Here is a 15,247-nt window from a genome sequence, read left to right as displayed (position 1 = left end):
CTATGCCAAGCATGTAATATTTTAATTTTTTTCATCTTATGTTTTGTTTTAAAATCAAACTGTGTTGATGTATTTACATATAATTTATGATTCTTTGCTTACTGCATATTTCATATTTATAATTCTTTAATCTTTTTTTTTTTAACATGCAGTTAATGATGAAACTATAATGGAAATTTTGAATTGAAAGATTAGAAGTATTTGAATTAGAAGATATTATATTTTCAAAAGAAAAAAAAAATATTAACTTAATTAAAACTAGAAACTCATGTTTATAGAATTCTAAATAAACTCTTACTATTTCGCAAATTTATCTTTTTATATGTTAATAAATGTATTTAACTATATTTAATTTACATATAAATGAAGATAATAGTACTATCTCTCTATATTAATATAAATGAAAGTTGACATATATCTGCTTGCAATTTATTTATTTATCGGATGATGTTGAAAACGTTAATATGACAACGATTTCAACAACGACTACAATGATAATGACGACGACGTTGATGTTATTGATATTACAACAATGAAGATTAAAGTGGACAACAAAAGAAATATTAAGATGACGAAGGAGATCAAGAAGAAGAAAAAGAAGATCAAAAAGGAACATACAATGACTGAAATGATAAAAGAAATACAACAAAGTATATCATCATTTTTCATTTTGGATCATTTCAAGATTATACTGGCAATGGTAAAGGAATAAACATTGATAGTTTCATTTCATCACCATAATGTGATGATTTGTATTTGTCGGACTATCACACTTCATTCGTTCTTTAAATGTCCAGGTAAATATATCAATGTTATGTTGAAAATTCATAAAGTAAAACATAAATATAAGTGATAATTTGTAAATCGTATAATATATAATTTGCATAAACTTTCTTTTCTTTATAATACGTAAAGAGATAAGATTTATTACCCACAAAAGTTTTATGTGGGTAATATAGATTTTCTTATGTGATTTTTTTTTTAATTGTTGTTTGTTAGTTTGTATTAAATGTGTAAGATTTGTTTCTGAGTTCTAAAAATTACATTAAGTTATGGAGAAACATTTTATTTTGGCAAATTTTAAAAGATCTAAAGAAAGAGGAGTATTTACGAAAAATTACATATTTTTAAAACAAATTAAAAAATAAATATATTTCCTTTTAATTTTTAAAACATTCAAAAATTTAAATTCGTTATTTTAAATAATAATCAAGAAATGAACAATTCCATGTAATTCTAATCATATTTTCATCAAATATAGCTAGGATATAAGAATGAAAATTAACTTAAATTAAAATAAAAGCTAAGTAAAGACTTTCACTAGCTATCCATGAATTATGGATCCCATTAATATGAAAATTGGGAGTTTTAAATTTTTTAAAAATACGTTATAATTTTGTGTATAACTTTTTTTTAAAAATATGTTTTAAATTTGTGTTGCAAATTTACATAGGTGATAAGTTTGAAAATTAATTTAAATGGAAAAAATGATGAGTAAAGACTTTCACCAACTATCCACAAATTATGGAACCGTACTGTGAAAATTGATAGTTTTAAATTTATTTTATATTCTAAAAATATTAGCAATTTAATTCATCTTTTTTTCTTTTTCTTTTTCTTTTTTAAAAAAGAGTTGTTCCAAGTAGTTACAACTATACTTTCATCAAATTTGGCTAGGAGATGATTTTGAAAATTATTTTCAATTAAAATAAAATACGACATAAAGACTTTCACCAACTAGCCATGAATTATGGAATCCTATTAACTGTGAAAGTTGAGCATTTTAATTTCTTTTTTAAAATAAAAAACTGACAATTAAATCCTAATTTTAAAAATAAAATAATTTAAACAATTTCAAGTTATAATAACCATATCTTCATCAAATTTGTCTAGGAGATAACTGCACACACAATTTGAAATAATATCAACTCAAAATAAAGATATTAATGTTGTTATCTTTTTACTTTTTAGTTAATAAAAACAATGACAAATATAATAAAACTAAACATAAAATAAAATATTTAAAACATTAAAAATAATAATCAACCCATTTGGATTATTTACAAATATCCAAAAGAAAAAACTATTTTTAAAATTACCTCAACTATTGTTTCCTTTTAATTTATTTAAAATTAATTTTTCTAAAAACTAACAATCTCAACAATATGTCAGTTTTACCTTTATATTTGGTTGCTTCTTTTTAAAAAAAAATTACTTTCACTGGGGTTGTATTTATTAAGATTATTTTTACCTTAAATCAATTTTCTATCATATTCTAGCACAAATTTAATACAGATTTTTTTTTTTGTAAAATCTTTTGATTTTCAATAAAATATATATAGAAAATGTATCAACATACCATCTAATCTTTTGATATCAAATATTTCTTATGAAATGTTAGAATTAATAAATTAGTAACATACTTTTTTATTCAAACGATATGAATAAAGTACAAACAAATAAAACTATTTGAAGTATTTGATATTTGATCAAAGATATGATGATCATAAAATTAATAGTATCCTTACAAAGAATTTAACCTGATATATTATAAAACTAAAAGTGTAGCTGATATAGTTATAGTTAAAATAAATTGTGTACTAATAATATTAATTCAATGTGCTCAAATAAATAAGTTAATGATTTGTATTATTATTATATTATTATTATTATAACAAATTAAATATATTATTAAGTGCATAATATATTTTATTAATTATTTTTAATTATAAAATTATTACATTTTAAATCATCCGCGCAACGCGCGGGCACGTATACTAGTTAGGTAATAAAAGCTTATAAAATAACAAATAAAGCTATTAAAAGTAAGTAAAATTGGGCAAGTTGCGTTATGATCCGTTACCTAACCCGTTTTGACCCAACCTATTTTTATCCGAACAAATTTAGGTTGGGTTGGGTTTGGTCTTGACCCGTTTATTGTCTTGACCCATTTTGACCTGCCCAAATTTAACCCAACCTGCCCAATTGCCACCCTTGGCGACATGGAAGAATTTTTCTCAAAAGAACAATTTATATGCTTAAAAAATCTACTAGACCAATGCGCAGCCACTTCCCTTTTAGTAATTCCTCCAAGAAAGTAGTATCCAACTCAAGAATGGAGAAACAAGATAAGTAAATGTTAGTGCATCATCAAATACAATAATGTTGCAAATGCAGTTAGACAAGCAAAAGATAAGCTGATTGAGAACATACCAACTCTTTCTTTCTCCAAACTCTTGTGGTTTGTCATTCACAACCTTTTCGACGTCTAATCTGCAAAGCAAGTTCAAAGCAGAGAACAGCAAAGAAAAGTCAGTTCAGGCTTGAGAGTTGAAAAACTAAGTACATATCCCCCCCTCGCTAAATTCAGAAAACCCGGGCTCCTTGTACTAATTAGTAACGTAATGCATTGCCTGTGATACACTCAACTTAAACAGAGTCCTTCAGTGAAAGTTATGGAGCACCGAATTTCCACACGGTATTCAAAGCCTTTTTTTGGGTGTTGTAAAAGTTTAGCAGCAGATACTACTAGCATCAAAAGCACCTATATTGATATTAATTTGGTGCATATCGACACAGTTTCTAATGGACTATACCTCTGTCTCACTGCCAGCAGAGATAAACGAAGAGATGAAAATATCACTTTTGCCTACTGAATTACACACTTTTTATTTTTTTGGGTCGCAGATTTCTCTAGCTTATAGCAGAGACATGAAAAGTGAATCACTACAAAACCGCCTCTTTCATGGAGACTTTTGTTACCACAAAACCATATCTTCAAACTCCCTATGATTCTGAATAAATAAGAAACTAAAGAAGATTGTTCAGTTTGATGATACATAGCAATTTGTTCCTGAATAGACGTGATTATCTATTATGCCGAAATATGTTTTTTCTTTTATCAGGTAAGTTATTCTATTAATGCTGGGGAAATCTCCGTAAGTTTACCAAACAGTATAGAAACCAAGTCACATATGGTTCTCTATAATGCGGGAGAATATAATTATGAAAAGCTAACAGAAGAGCAGTGACATAGAACACATAATAAACTCGACTCGAAAAACAACTTGACCTCCAGAAACAATATATACACAGCATCCAAGGGTATGCCTAGTGACCAATGAGGTCACTTGAAGTGAGTTGAGAACCATGAGGTCTCATGTTCAAATCCCAACATAGACCAGAAAAACACTAGGTGATTTCTTCCATTTGTCCTAACCTTGATGGACAGAGTTACCTAGTACTTCTAAAATAGGCAATGAAAAATGATATCGACCTAATGGAGAGATATACTTAACAATCTACCCACACACACCTTCTGAGTTCAACTAATTTGAAATCCATACACTTGCAAGAAATTATACATCATTTTCAGGCATAACTAATGTGATGTTGTGACACACATGGTTAACATCAAATCTTTCCATAACGATTTTGAATAGATTTCAAGTTCTCACACTTTTGTTGTCATATGAACTCAACACAAGAAATAACTAGACTGCCATGATTTATCCACAAATGGAATAAGCAAAGAAAAGCTATACCAGTCTAAGAAACAAATACTCAACAATCTGTCCAAGCTCCTTTGTAGATTCAATTATTAGAAATTCATTTGCAAGCATAAACTCTAAGAGTCATTCTCATGATTAACATCAAAACATTCAGTGCGCATTCCAATGAATTCCAGCTTTTCTATATTCTATTGTTGACTGACTTCCTTACGTTTGCAATTATGTGGCTCACAATAAATGGATTTGAAATTTGTACTACTGTCAAGTTCACATATAAACAATGGAGTATTCTAGGTGAAAATTCTCATTCTCCTAGGAGTATTTGAAATTAGCTAATCCAAATTGAAGTCATGCTTCTTTTACATATGACGCATAATGAACAAAAGAACAAACATTTAGCAACTGGTTTTGCCCAAACAACTTCTTTACATTCATTCCAATGCCATCATAATGATTAAACCCAGACAGTCAAGTGGAAATCACACAATGCTTATAACTTGTTCAAAGTTCAAACATTTCCTTTTATTTCTAAAACAGGATGCATATCTCAGAACGAACCCTTCTATCTCGGGATGAAGCCTAAAAGTCTCTTCAAGCACAATGCAAAATAGATTTTAAAGGTCTGAGTGGTTTCAGTTGTGAGGTAGCTTGTCCTACATGACTTATTTTTGCTTCTCTCCACTCAAACTAATTACAACAAATCCCTTTGCTCAATTAGAGCTTTGTGTTCTAGTCTTAGTTGCACGGACTCTTCACTTTTGATGCCGCACCCGTCTCGGATTCTTCAAAAATACACTACTTTTGGCGAATCCGACACGCACCAGTTGACATTTTTGAAGAGTCCGAGCAACATAGGTTCTAGTTGCCAAACAGAACCTACCAGAACCTTACACCTTTTGTAACAACTCCTTTGTATTCATGTAAGATAAAGTGTATGAAGAAGCATGTAATAGACTACTACATTGCACCGTCTAACGATTAGCAGCAAATAGACAAACAAACCTAGTCCAGAAGCAATATAGTTTAAAGAGATCCTTCACATGCGCATAAATAACAAACAGAATTTGAAAGCAGTTGAGAAGAAAGTGCTCTTACAAGTTATTTGTTACTCGATTGTTTTGATATGAGCTTTCTCCACACTCTATGTCCCTTGGGTTGAAAAAGGGCAAACTAGGCTTTCAAGGTAGAATTGGGCATATTTACCGTAATGACAGTTAATAACATTTGAATATCGGAATGTCATCTTTTGAATTGTATATTAGGGAAGTTGTTCCAGACAATGACAATATTTCACCATTAGTTGACATGAAAAAGTTTGGTAACCATTCTGGATCCTTTGGATACCTGATGGTAAACAACTTTGTCCAAGATTCTTTAACCCCATACTCTTTCATAACCCAAGCACCTATATGAGTTGTCTTGTAATCGCTAAAGACAGAAAGATCACTTCTCAGCTTTCGAACACGCAATTCAACCTCTCCTTCTCCAAAGGAGGGCTTCTCCACCTTTTCCCAGTTCTCATTAGCTAAATCAAAAGCAATAATGTACTTGCCTTTATTCACATTAGGATCAGGACCAGGAATAGAAGAAGAAGTACTCCAATGAAGCTTCCCATCCACAAAAGAACCATTATCAATTAATGTCTCCCCGCAATAACCAGAACTTTTTTTGACAAGGAATGTGTCCTCATCACAAATACAATAATCAACATTAGTCCAAGAAACACTCTTTAGACTATATACTTTTACCTCAATGTCATCTCTACTGAAAATACTATAATTATAATCAATAATCACTACCTTATAATCATCATGGAGCTCATCATATCCAAAACCAAGTATGGGCCCGGGATTTCTCACTCTAGGTCTAAAAAAAGGCAAATTCTTGTGCTTTCTAGTAGTTGGGTTCCATAAACGAGAATAATCTAAGTAATTATCGGCAAGATAAACCAATCCATTGCAAAAACCCTTAACATAGAGCCCATGAATGCCGTTTTCAATGGGAAAATCCAATTCAACAGCCACAGTAACAGAGTCAATAAAATAAAGATTTAATAGGACATTCTTTATAATTCCATTTCTCTCACAACAACATCCAAAATAAGTATATGGTGGGGGTCTTCCTTATTATTATTGGCAGATAAACTCAGATGGTTCTTGATAAATTCAGGGTCAGAGGTTAAAGAAAGCCAATATTTCGAAACAGACCTGAATTTCAAGAGGGATTTCACCGGAAGTCCTCGAGAGAATTTCATCAATGAGTTCTGCTGGTAAAATAGGAATTGTCATAGTCGAATTTGACGAAACATTGGAGGCTTCACATTCCATTTAAAGGGTTTTGGGAGATAAATTTCAGCAGTATCTACAATACAAATGCAGAAAAATTTATGGTAGGAGATTATTATTTATATCATATGTATACATACCTTTCAGATACATTATTTTTATTATATTGGAAATATAAGAAAGAAAAATAGAGAAAAAAATTATAGGATGAAAACTAAGATATCTACTAGATAAAAATTTAAATAGTCAATCAATTAAATTATTAAATTCCTTATTTAATATGTGTAATGTATAAATCAATTTTTATGTAATTATATGTAATCCAATTATGTTATTATGTTCTTTCGAGACGCGAGGCATATTTGTCCGGCGATTTTATGCTCCTCTTTGTATTTTCTTGAATACGTCGACAGTCACGTCTATGTCTTTTGAATTTCATAGCTTAGGTGAAGTACTACACTAACTTATTATGCTCCTTAATATTTTTAATTTTTTAAAATAAAAAATACGTAGTTTAAAATAAATAATATTTTAATTAATCGTTTATTTGGTGGGATAAAGATAATAATTTTTTTAAATAAAAGTGGGATTAATTTTTTTCTCAAATTTAATTTGAAATATTAGCTAATTGTGAGAGTATTTTCTTTCACCATTTATAGTAAAATAGTGAAGTACTATCCTATATAGATAATACACAAGATGAGATAAAATAATCTCATAAAATATTTCATCATGTATGCAGAAAAGACAGTTATTTTCTATTATATTAGTATTAGGGAACTTGGCCACGCTACGCGCGATCATTAAGGAATCAACATTTCCTCTCCAATCAATTTTAATTAAATTATCACATATTTAAATTATATTATGGAGAGTATTTTAAAATGATGAGAGAAAAGAACACTTAATAAATTTAATATTTTTAAAATAAGGATAGTATATTCTTTATCACAATAAATTATATATTTTGTAAAACAATTTATTTTATTTTTCCTTCTTAGTAATAACCGACGCGGAATCATCCAATAAATAGTTTTAAAAAAATTTCAGGCCTTTTACCATCTCCTCGATTAGGTAAGAAGATAAATGAAAAATGAGAACACACATGTTAGTAGAATGAAAACTAAAACCAAAAAGGAAAACTTTTTCAAAATAAAAATAAATAAAATATAAGGATAAAAATTAATTGATCAGTTATGCTTTTACCTTCTTAGCAAAATAATGATGTTAGAATCATCAAGTAAATAGTTACAAATTCAATTTCAGATTTGTCACCTTCTCCCCAGTTAGGTAAGAACATGTTGTCCTTATCTAATATGTTTTCCTACTTTTTTTCAACTCCACCGTCCTCTGCTTCCTCTTCTTTCCTGTTTCTTTTTGCACTATAAAAATCTTTATTCTTTTAATGAAAAATCCATAACCTAAAAAAAAACTTTATACAAATGTATCTGTCATCAACTAATCACAAAATTAGACTTAGAAATGTCTTCAGGTTAATCTATAAAGGCATTTCCTTTCCATATTTTCCTTCCTTCTACGCCCTCCATTTCAAATTGATTGTCTCGTTTTGACTCGATAAGAAATTTAAGAAAGTTAAATTTTTTTTAATTTTATAATCTTAAATCAAAGATATATATAATGTACCAAAAGGGAAAGAGACATTTATTTTTTGAAATAGATTAAAAAAAATATAAGACAAACAAATTAAAAGGAAGGAGCATAAGTTATTACATACCCTCACAGGTAAAATTTTATGGTACAATAAAACAAAGCAATAACAAATAAGTGAAATATGCAAAAATCTATTGAATATTGTCATTCTTGTTTTATTGCGTAAGCAGATGATTTGCGTCCTCTCTGAAAAAATGCTAGAACTTCCTGCACCAAATATTCACAAATAAGTTGCAGTTGCACCACCAATAAAATGACCTACTAAAACATGTACTAAGAACACCTAAAAATTTATGTCTTTACACTTAAGTAGACAATATGCTCCATCATCCGTTCATGTTCCTAATCAAACCTCCAATACGATCATGAAAATCAAATGTCACGACATAAATAATTAAGAAATTTGAAAACTATTAGGTAAGAACACATGTCTCTTCAAATAAGGAGTAATATTATGAATAAATAAGTAACCAATAAAGTTATAATCCATCAATTACGCACCATAAAGCCGGGAAAAAAACTTAGTAAACTTAAAGGTAACAAAAGTTCAACGACCACGTTTGATTCTTGAAATGGAAGGTTTAAATTTTCTCCTTCATCAAATCCAAAGAAGTCATACCTTACAAAGATACACTTTTGCAGCATAACCGATAAATTCTTTTTGAAGCAATTCACATGATTTTTCTATGACCACTTCATCGAACATCAAAAGTAATTTTTTCCCCACAATTTAACACCGCTTGGATTCAATCCTCCAGTAATATGTTTGTAATAGTTTGGAAGATATGTGGTGATCATTTTAAATGACCATTTATAAACATATTTAGACAGAACAATGTAGAAAAATCATGAAATTACAAATCAAAATGAAATTCATACAATGAAAAACACATGTAATAAACAATGGTAAGAACTATATAAATATATACATAATCCACTTATATTAGATGAAAAATAATTGAAAAGGAAAAAATGCTTCCATATATAGTACATGTGTGAAATGACTGACAACTTGAATTGTCAAAATAATTGGAAGATCGTGGAATGGAGCCGTTTTGAAAAAGTAAATAGTATAGTTAGTGAGGATACCCGTTTTAGAAAAAGGAGCGTTTGTGGGTTCGGTTATGGTTCATTTAATAATAAATATAATTTATGTAGAAATAATTAGTAAAAAATGCAAAAAGATGAGAAAAAAAAGAAAATAGAAATGATGGCCTTTTAGCTATGCCACATCAGCTGGTCAATGATTCTGCTTTATATATATATATATATAATAGAGAGAGAGAGAGATTTTCTATTATATTAGATATATTAGATTGGTATTAGTTAGTGATTCCGACTTAGTGAGTCCTTTCTTTCATGATGAATTGTTGACATCAGTCCAATATTTAATCTCCATGGACATAGGAGAAAAGGCGCTTTGCAGGAAGAGGACTATTGTACCATGAGAGAAGCAAGGATGTCAGCCTCTTTCAAATATACAACATGAATTTTGGCAATGTAGTTGGACTCTTATGTCGATCCAAATAATTTCACTAAGGTAAATCTTTGTCTGCTAGGCAAGAGGATGCAAGTTCAAATTTTGCCTCGATAGGACATGTATTTATATTACAATGAAATTCATAAATGAAGTAGTCAATGGTAAGGTTACCATTGTAGTTGGACAAATCTTGTATGTGTTCCTAAGAAAAGAAATTTGTCCAGTTTTCAGAGTCTCAACGAGGCATAAAAACGCATAAGAACTCTTGAATGGAAAAGAGATGTAATTCCAGCTATATATATATATATATATAAAAAATAGAATTTTTATATAATAATGTTTGTTTAAGTATTATTTGCTAAAATTACTTTTTAAGTATTGACTTATTATATTGCTTACAAATTTATTTGTATTAACATTAACAAGAATTGACTCCTAATTTTTAAAATCAATTAAGTCAAAATTTGAACTTGCTTGTGTGGAAGGATCTTCAATCGACATTATTTCTTCAAGTTTTTCCTCTTCTCCCGTATCTTATAGTCTTCTATTATTTATTTGATCTGATCTAATTCAATTTCTAAGGCAAACTAGAACAGTCATGACATTTCTCTTCAATGACTATCGATCATCTCTGATCAGTTGTCTTTCTTAACTAAATGCGGTCTCAAATGCAAAAGTTGATATAGGAATATTTAACATACTTCTAGCCATGATTTAAAGTACTGGATATTGTTTTTGATTGTTTTACCACCAATTTAGTGTGCTAACATTATTTTGATAGACCTCTAGGTCTGTCTCACATAATAATTAAGCTCGTCTCGATTACGCTCTTCTATGATTCAAGTTATATTCTATTCCAGACAAGTAAATTAGTAACAAAATAGCAGACATATTGTGTGCCTGTCTTTCAGAAAGAACGGTATGAGTAGGTATATCATTGTCATGTAAAGAGACATAATGATTATATAATATTTGGATGTGATCACTCATATCATTTACTGTCTCAAATATACTAGGTACTTCATAATTTTTAATTTCTAAATAACTGTATATAATGCCAACAAATTCAGACATAGTGGCAAATTTCGTACACATATTTAACATAGCATCAATCAAATAAATAGAAGGAACAAAAAAAAACATTTTTTAAAAATTTTAAATCATTTCAGTAACATCCTCTTTGTAATCTACTTTAAGTTTATATTCACTAATCAATAAACAAAGGTCAGCTATATAAGTTAAAATATTTGCAATGTATCAGCCAACCAAAGAATGTATCTGACAGCAATGAAAAATTTAGATTTTTTGTATTTGGACAAACTTTCGGGATAGAATGTAATTAGCCCCCTAATGTATGAAATTTCTACAATTTATACTTAAAATAATTTTTTGGGGGCATTCTGGGCCACACTTCAGAAAGTAGTTGTTGGCTCAACGGTCATATTTATGGGAAAAAAATCTTATCGGACCGATTAGGAATGATGGACCGCTTATAGGCCGGTTTACTAGGCTAAGAAGGCCATCCAGACCAGTAACGTAATGGGTCGGTGATCGGTCCGATCAAATTGGTGTCAGACCCTTAATGAATTGGCTTATCGGACCGGAATCAGATCAAGCCGATCCAATTGACGAATTTAATTTAGAGAGCACCATTGAAGTGATCATAAAATTGATCACCTAACCACCCAAATGGGATGACATCCACTTTCTTGTCGTATTAAATTTTGATCAAGAAGTTGTTTCTACAAATGCAAGAAATATTTTAACGATTAAAAAATAGCAAATACTTTGAAACTTCAAACTTGACACCTTTTATTCAATATTTCTTAATAATATATATAAATTTAGTTTTTACTTTTTAAATTTATTATTTTCTAGGTCATATTTTCAGGTTAAATTTATTTTTAAAAGACATGTTTAGAATTCCATTTAAACAAAAAATTTATTTGGCTACACACAATGCAGTTACGCCCAAAGATTTTTTCAACATATTTTGGCCAAAACAATATACATTCAGTTGAAACAAATTGTCATTGCATCTAAGGATGAAATAAAATAAATTGTGCCATTAAAATAATTTAATCATTTTCTTATTAAACAAACATAAAGTTTACGTAGAATCAGGGATGGTAATGCGTCGGGCGGATGCGGGGCGGACGGGTTGAAGGTTGCACAACGGGTTAAAGTTGGATTTTTTAAAAATTAATGTGGGGCGGGTTGCGGGTATATGTGATTCTATATGGGTTCAAACGTAATTTTAGCTTTTTACATGTTATAAGAGTGATATATATTATTTTTTAAGATAATTTTTTAAAGCTACTAAAATATGCAAGATAGTAAATGAAAATGGTTCAATAAAAAATAATCAATTTCTTACATATTTTTTCAATTGACCTCTAAAAAATAAATTTTTAAGTCATTATCTATTAAATTAATTAAGGGATAAAACATAAGTACCCCCTAGACTATGACCGAAATTCCAGAGACACTTAAACTTAACTAGGATCCTATTATCCTCCTAAACTAATTTAAAATGGAATAAATACACCACAAACACTGACATGGCAAGAGAGTGTGCACACTCTCTTGAAGGTCAGTGATGAGTCTATAAATTAGACACATGTTATTTTTTGACCGATAACTTTATAATTAGTTAGTACACACATTTATTGATAATAAAGCTTATATATATTTAATTATTTTAATTTCTTTCTTTGTTAATTATTTGTTTTAATTTCTTTAACTTTAAAATTTTTTTAATTAATTTATTATCTTTTCACTTTTAATTATTTTAAAAAACTCATGTGTATTTTTTAAAAATAAATTTAAAAGTGTCCTTTAATTTTGACGTTTTAATTTTTTTATGCTTTATTTGATTTTCTTCACTTATTTTGATATTCGTTCAAAATTAACTTATTTTAAATACAAGACATTTGAAATCAAATCAAAACGAAAGGCAAAGAAAATAAAAGAGAAAAAATAATGAATGTAGGTAAAAAAAAAAGTTTCGATACAAGGTAAAAAAAATGTGTATTAACGTAATTTCAATACAGGATAAAAAATAAGAATATTTTTCAAAAAAATGAAAAAATTAATTTTTAAAAAATAATTTTTAATTTAAAAAAAAAACAATATTTACACACGTGGCAGGTGAGTGTGTACAAACACAACCAACTTGGGTGGTTGAAGGTGTCACATCAGCACATAAGGTGCACAAAAATACGAAAAAATGAGTTTAGGGGGTAATAAGATCTTAGTTGTGTTTAGGTGTGCCTCTGAGATTTCGGTCATAGTCTAGGGGGGTACTTATGCCTTATCCCTTATTATAACCTAATGAAAAAATAAATTTATTTTTATAAATTTTAGTATAACTTACATAAATCTCATAGTATAAGACATATAAAATCCTATGTCACGACCCGAGTCTACACCCTGGACGTGGCAGACACTCAAGAACCATTGTCGGTCCCCAAGCGAACCCTCATCCTGGCTGACTACAAGCGGAAGACTAACTTAAGCATACAAAAGCTTAAAACTGAATAAAATTCAATAAACTCAACTTTTCAAACTTTAACTCAAATGAACAACTTAGAATAAAAATAATATATTCAACTCACCATAAAATAGGCAACTTAAGTCTTTAAAATATTTAGTAAGATAGATGAATAAACATTCTGAAACTCTACTGTCTATCTATGAAGCCTCTAACTGACAAAGATGGAAGTTGGGACAAGACCCACGACATCCTAACAACTGAAAAGTAAATAAAATCCTCCGGAAGCAAGGAGGCTCACCATAGCTAACTCGAACTCTCGGATGTATCGACGAAGCTCATGTTGATGATCATGAATACTTGTGTCTGCATCATGAGAAGATGCAGGCCAAATGGCTCAGTACGTGGAATGTACGAGCATGTAAAAGGAATCCTAAAGCATAAACATAAGCTTGAAACTTGATAAAAAGGAAACATACTTACCTCTTTCCAAACTTACTCAACTCAAGGAATCTCAAAACTACTTAACTTACTTAACTCAGAAGTACTCAAGGATAAGATACTCAACTCATAGATAAGATACTCAACTCAAAGATATGATATTCGACTCTGGGTACTCATCTTATTTGTGAGGAAGAAAGATGATTTCTTAGGATGTGTATTGATTACCGCCAACTGGACAAGGTCACTATCAAGAATAAGTATCCCCTTTCGAGGATTGATGATCTTTTCGATCAACTTCGGTATGCTAGTTGTTTTTCAATGATAGACCTCAGATCTGGCTATCATCAATTGAGGTTAAGAGGGAGTGATATTCCAAAGATAGCATCAGGACCCGTTATGGTATTTATGAGTTTCTTGTTATGTCTTTTGACTTGACTAATGCTCCTGCAGCGTTTATGAATCTTATGAACAGAGTATTTAAGCCTTATCTTGATATGTTTGTTATCGTATTTTTGATGACATTCTAATTTAATCGAGGAATGAGGAAGATCATGCTAGTCATCTTTGAGTAGTTCTCATAACTCTAAAGGACAAAGAGTTGTATGCCAAATTTTCTAAGTGTGAATTTTGGCTTGAGTCTGTGGCATTCTTAGGTCACATTGTGTCTGGTGAAAGGATTCAAGTCGACACTCAAAAGATTGAAGCTGTGCAGAAATGGCCTAGACCCACATCTCCGACTAATATAAGGAGTTTCTTAGGATTGTCTAGTTACTATATGAGGTTTGTCGAGGGGTTTTTATCTATTTCATTCCCTTTGAAAAAGTTGGCTCAGAAGATAGTAAAGTTTCAATGGTCTGAAGCTTGTGAGAAGAGCTTTCAGGAATTGAAAACCCGGTTAACTACTGCCCCAGTATTAACTCTATCGAAGGGTACACAAGGCTTTGTTATGTATTGTGATGCATCCATAGTTGGACTTGGTTGTGTACTAATGCAGAATGGTAAGGTTATAGCCTATTCCTCCAGACAACTTAATAATAACGAGAAGAATTACACAACTCATGATCTCGAGTTGGTTGTTGTAGTATTTGCTTTGACAATATGAAGTCACTATCTCTATGGTAATCACGTAGATGTGTTCATCGATCACAAGAGTCTTCCGTACTCAACTCTGGATACTCAACTCAATATGACTGAACTAATTTCATTATAAAGCAATTTAAAACAAGTGCAATATAAGGAAACAAACTGTTTAAAAACATGTTGTCAACTCTGTGTGTATGCAAGGATACAACATAACTCTGAAATGTATATAAAAATACAATAACTTCTGTGGAAGTTTCTCTAACCGACAACCATCACATAA

The 15,247-nt window shown here is 29.9% G+C and overlaps 2 protein-coding genes across 3 annotated transcripts in view; both read right to left on the bottom strand.

Annotated features, from left to right (window-relative positions):
• Positions 1-15,247, bottom strand: part of LOC125864743 (acyl-coenzyme A oxidase 4, peroxisomal-like) — a 1,153,105-nt gene that overhangs the window by 812,849 nt on the left and 325,009 nt on the right. The gene's annotated exons all lie outside the window — the stretch shown is intronic.
• LOC125864189 (F-box protein CPR1-like) lies at positions 5,726-6,799 on the bottom strand. Its single transcript, XM_049544102.1, has 2 exons — positions 6,719-6,799; positions 5,726-6,574 (listed from the first exon to the last, which is right to left on the bottom strand). Exons 1-2 carry the CDS (start codon positions 6,797-6,799, stop codon positions 5,726-5,728), a joined length of 930 nt encoding a protein of 309 aa, XP_049400059.1.

This window comes from Solanum stenotomum, chromosome 5 (genome assembly GCF_019186545.1).
Source record: "Solanum stenotomum isolate F172 chromosome 5, ASM1918654v1, whole genome shotgun sequence".
Lineage (NCBI taxonomy): Eukaryota > Viridiplantae > Streptophyta > Magnoliopsida > Solanales > Solanaceae > Solanum > Solanum stenotomum.
Note: the sequence above shows the minus strand (reverse complement) of the source record. Positions and strands in the feature narration are given on the sequence as shown.

Bases quoted from the DNA above. Each gene is read 5' to 3' on its own strand.
- LOC125864189 (XM_049544102.1), bottom strand. From the start codon at position 6,799: ATGACAATTCCTATTTTACCAGCAGAACTCATTGATGAAATTCTCTCG. The intron at 6,575-6,718 runs GTCTGTTTCGAA...GGAATTATAAAG, and splicing joins AAATCCCTCTTGAAATTCAG to AATGTCCTATTAAATCTTTA.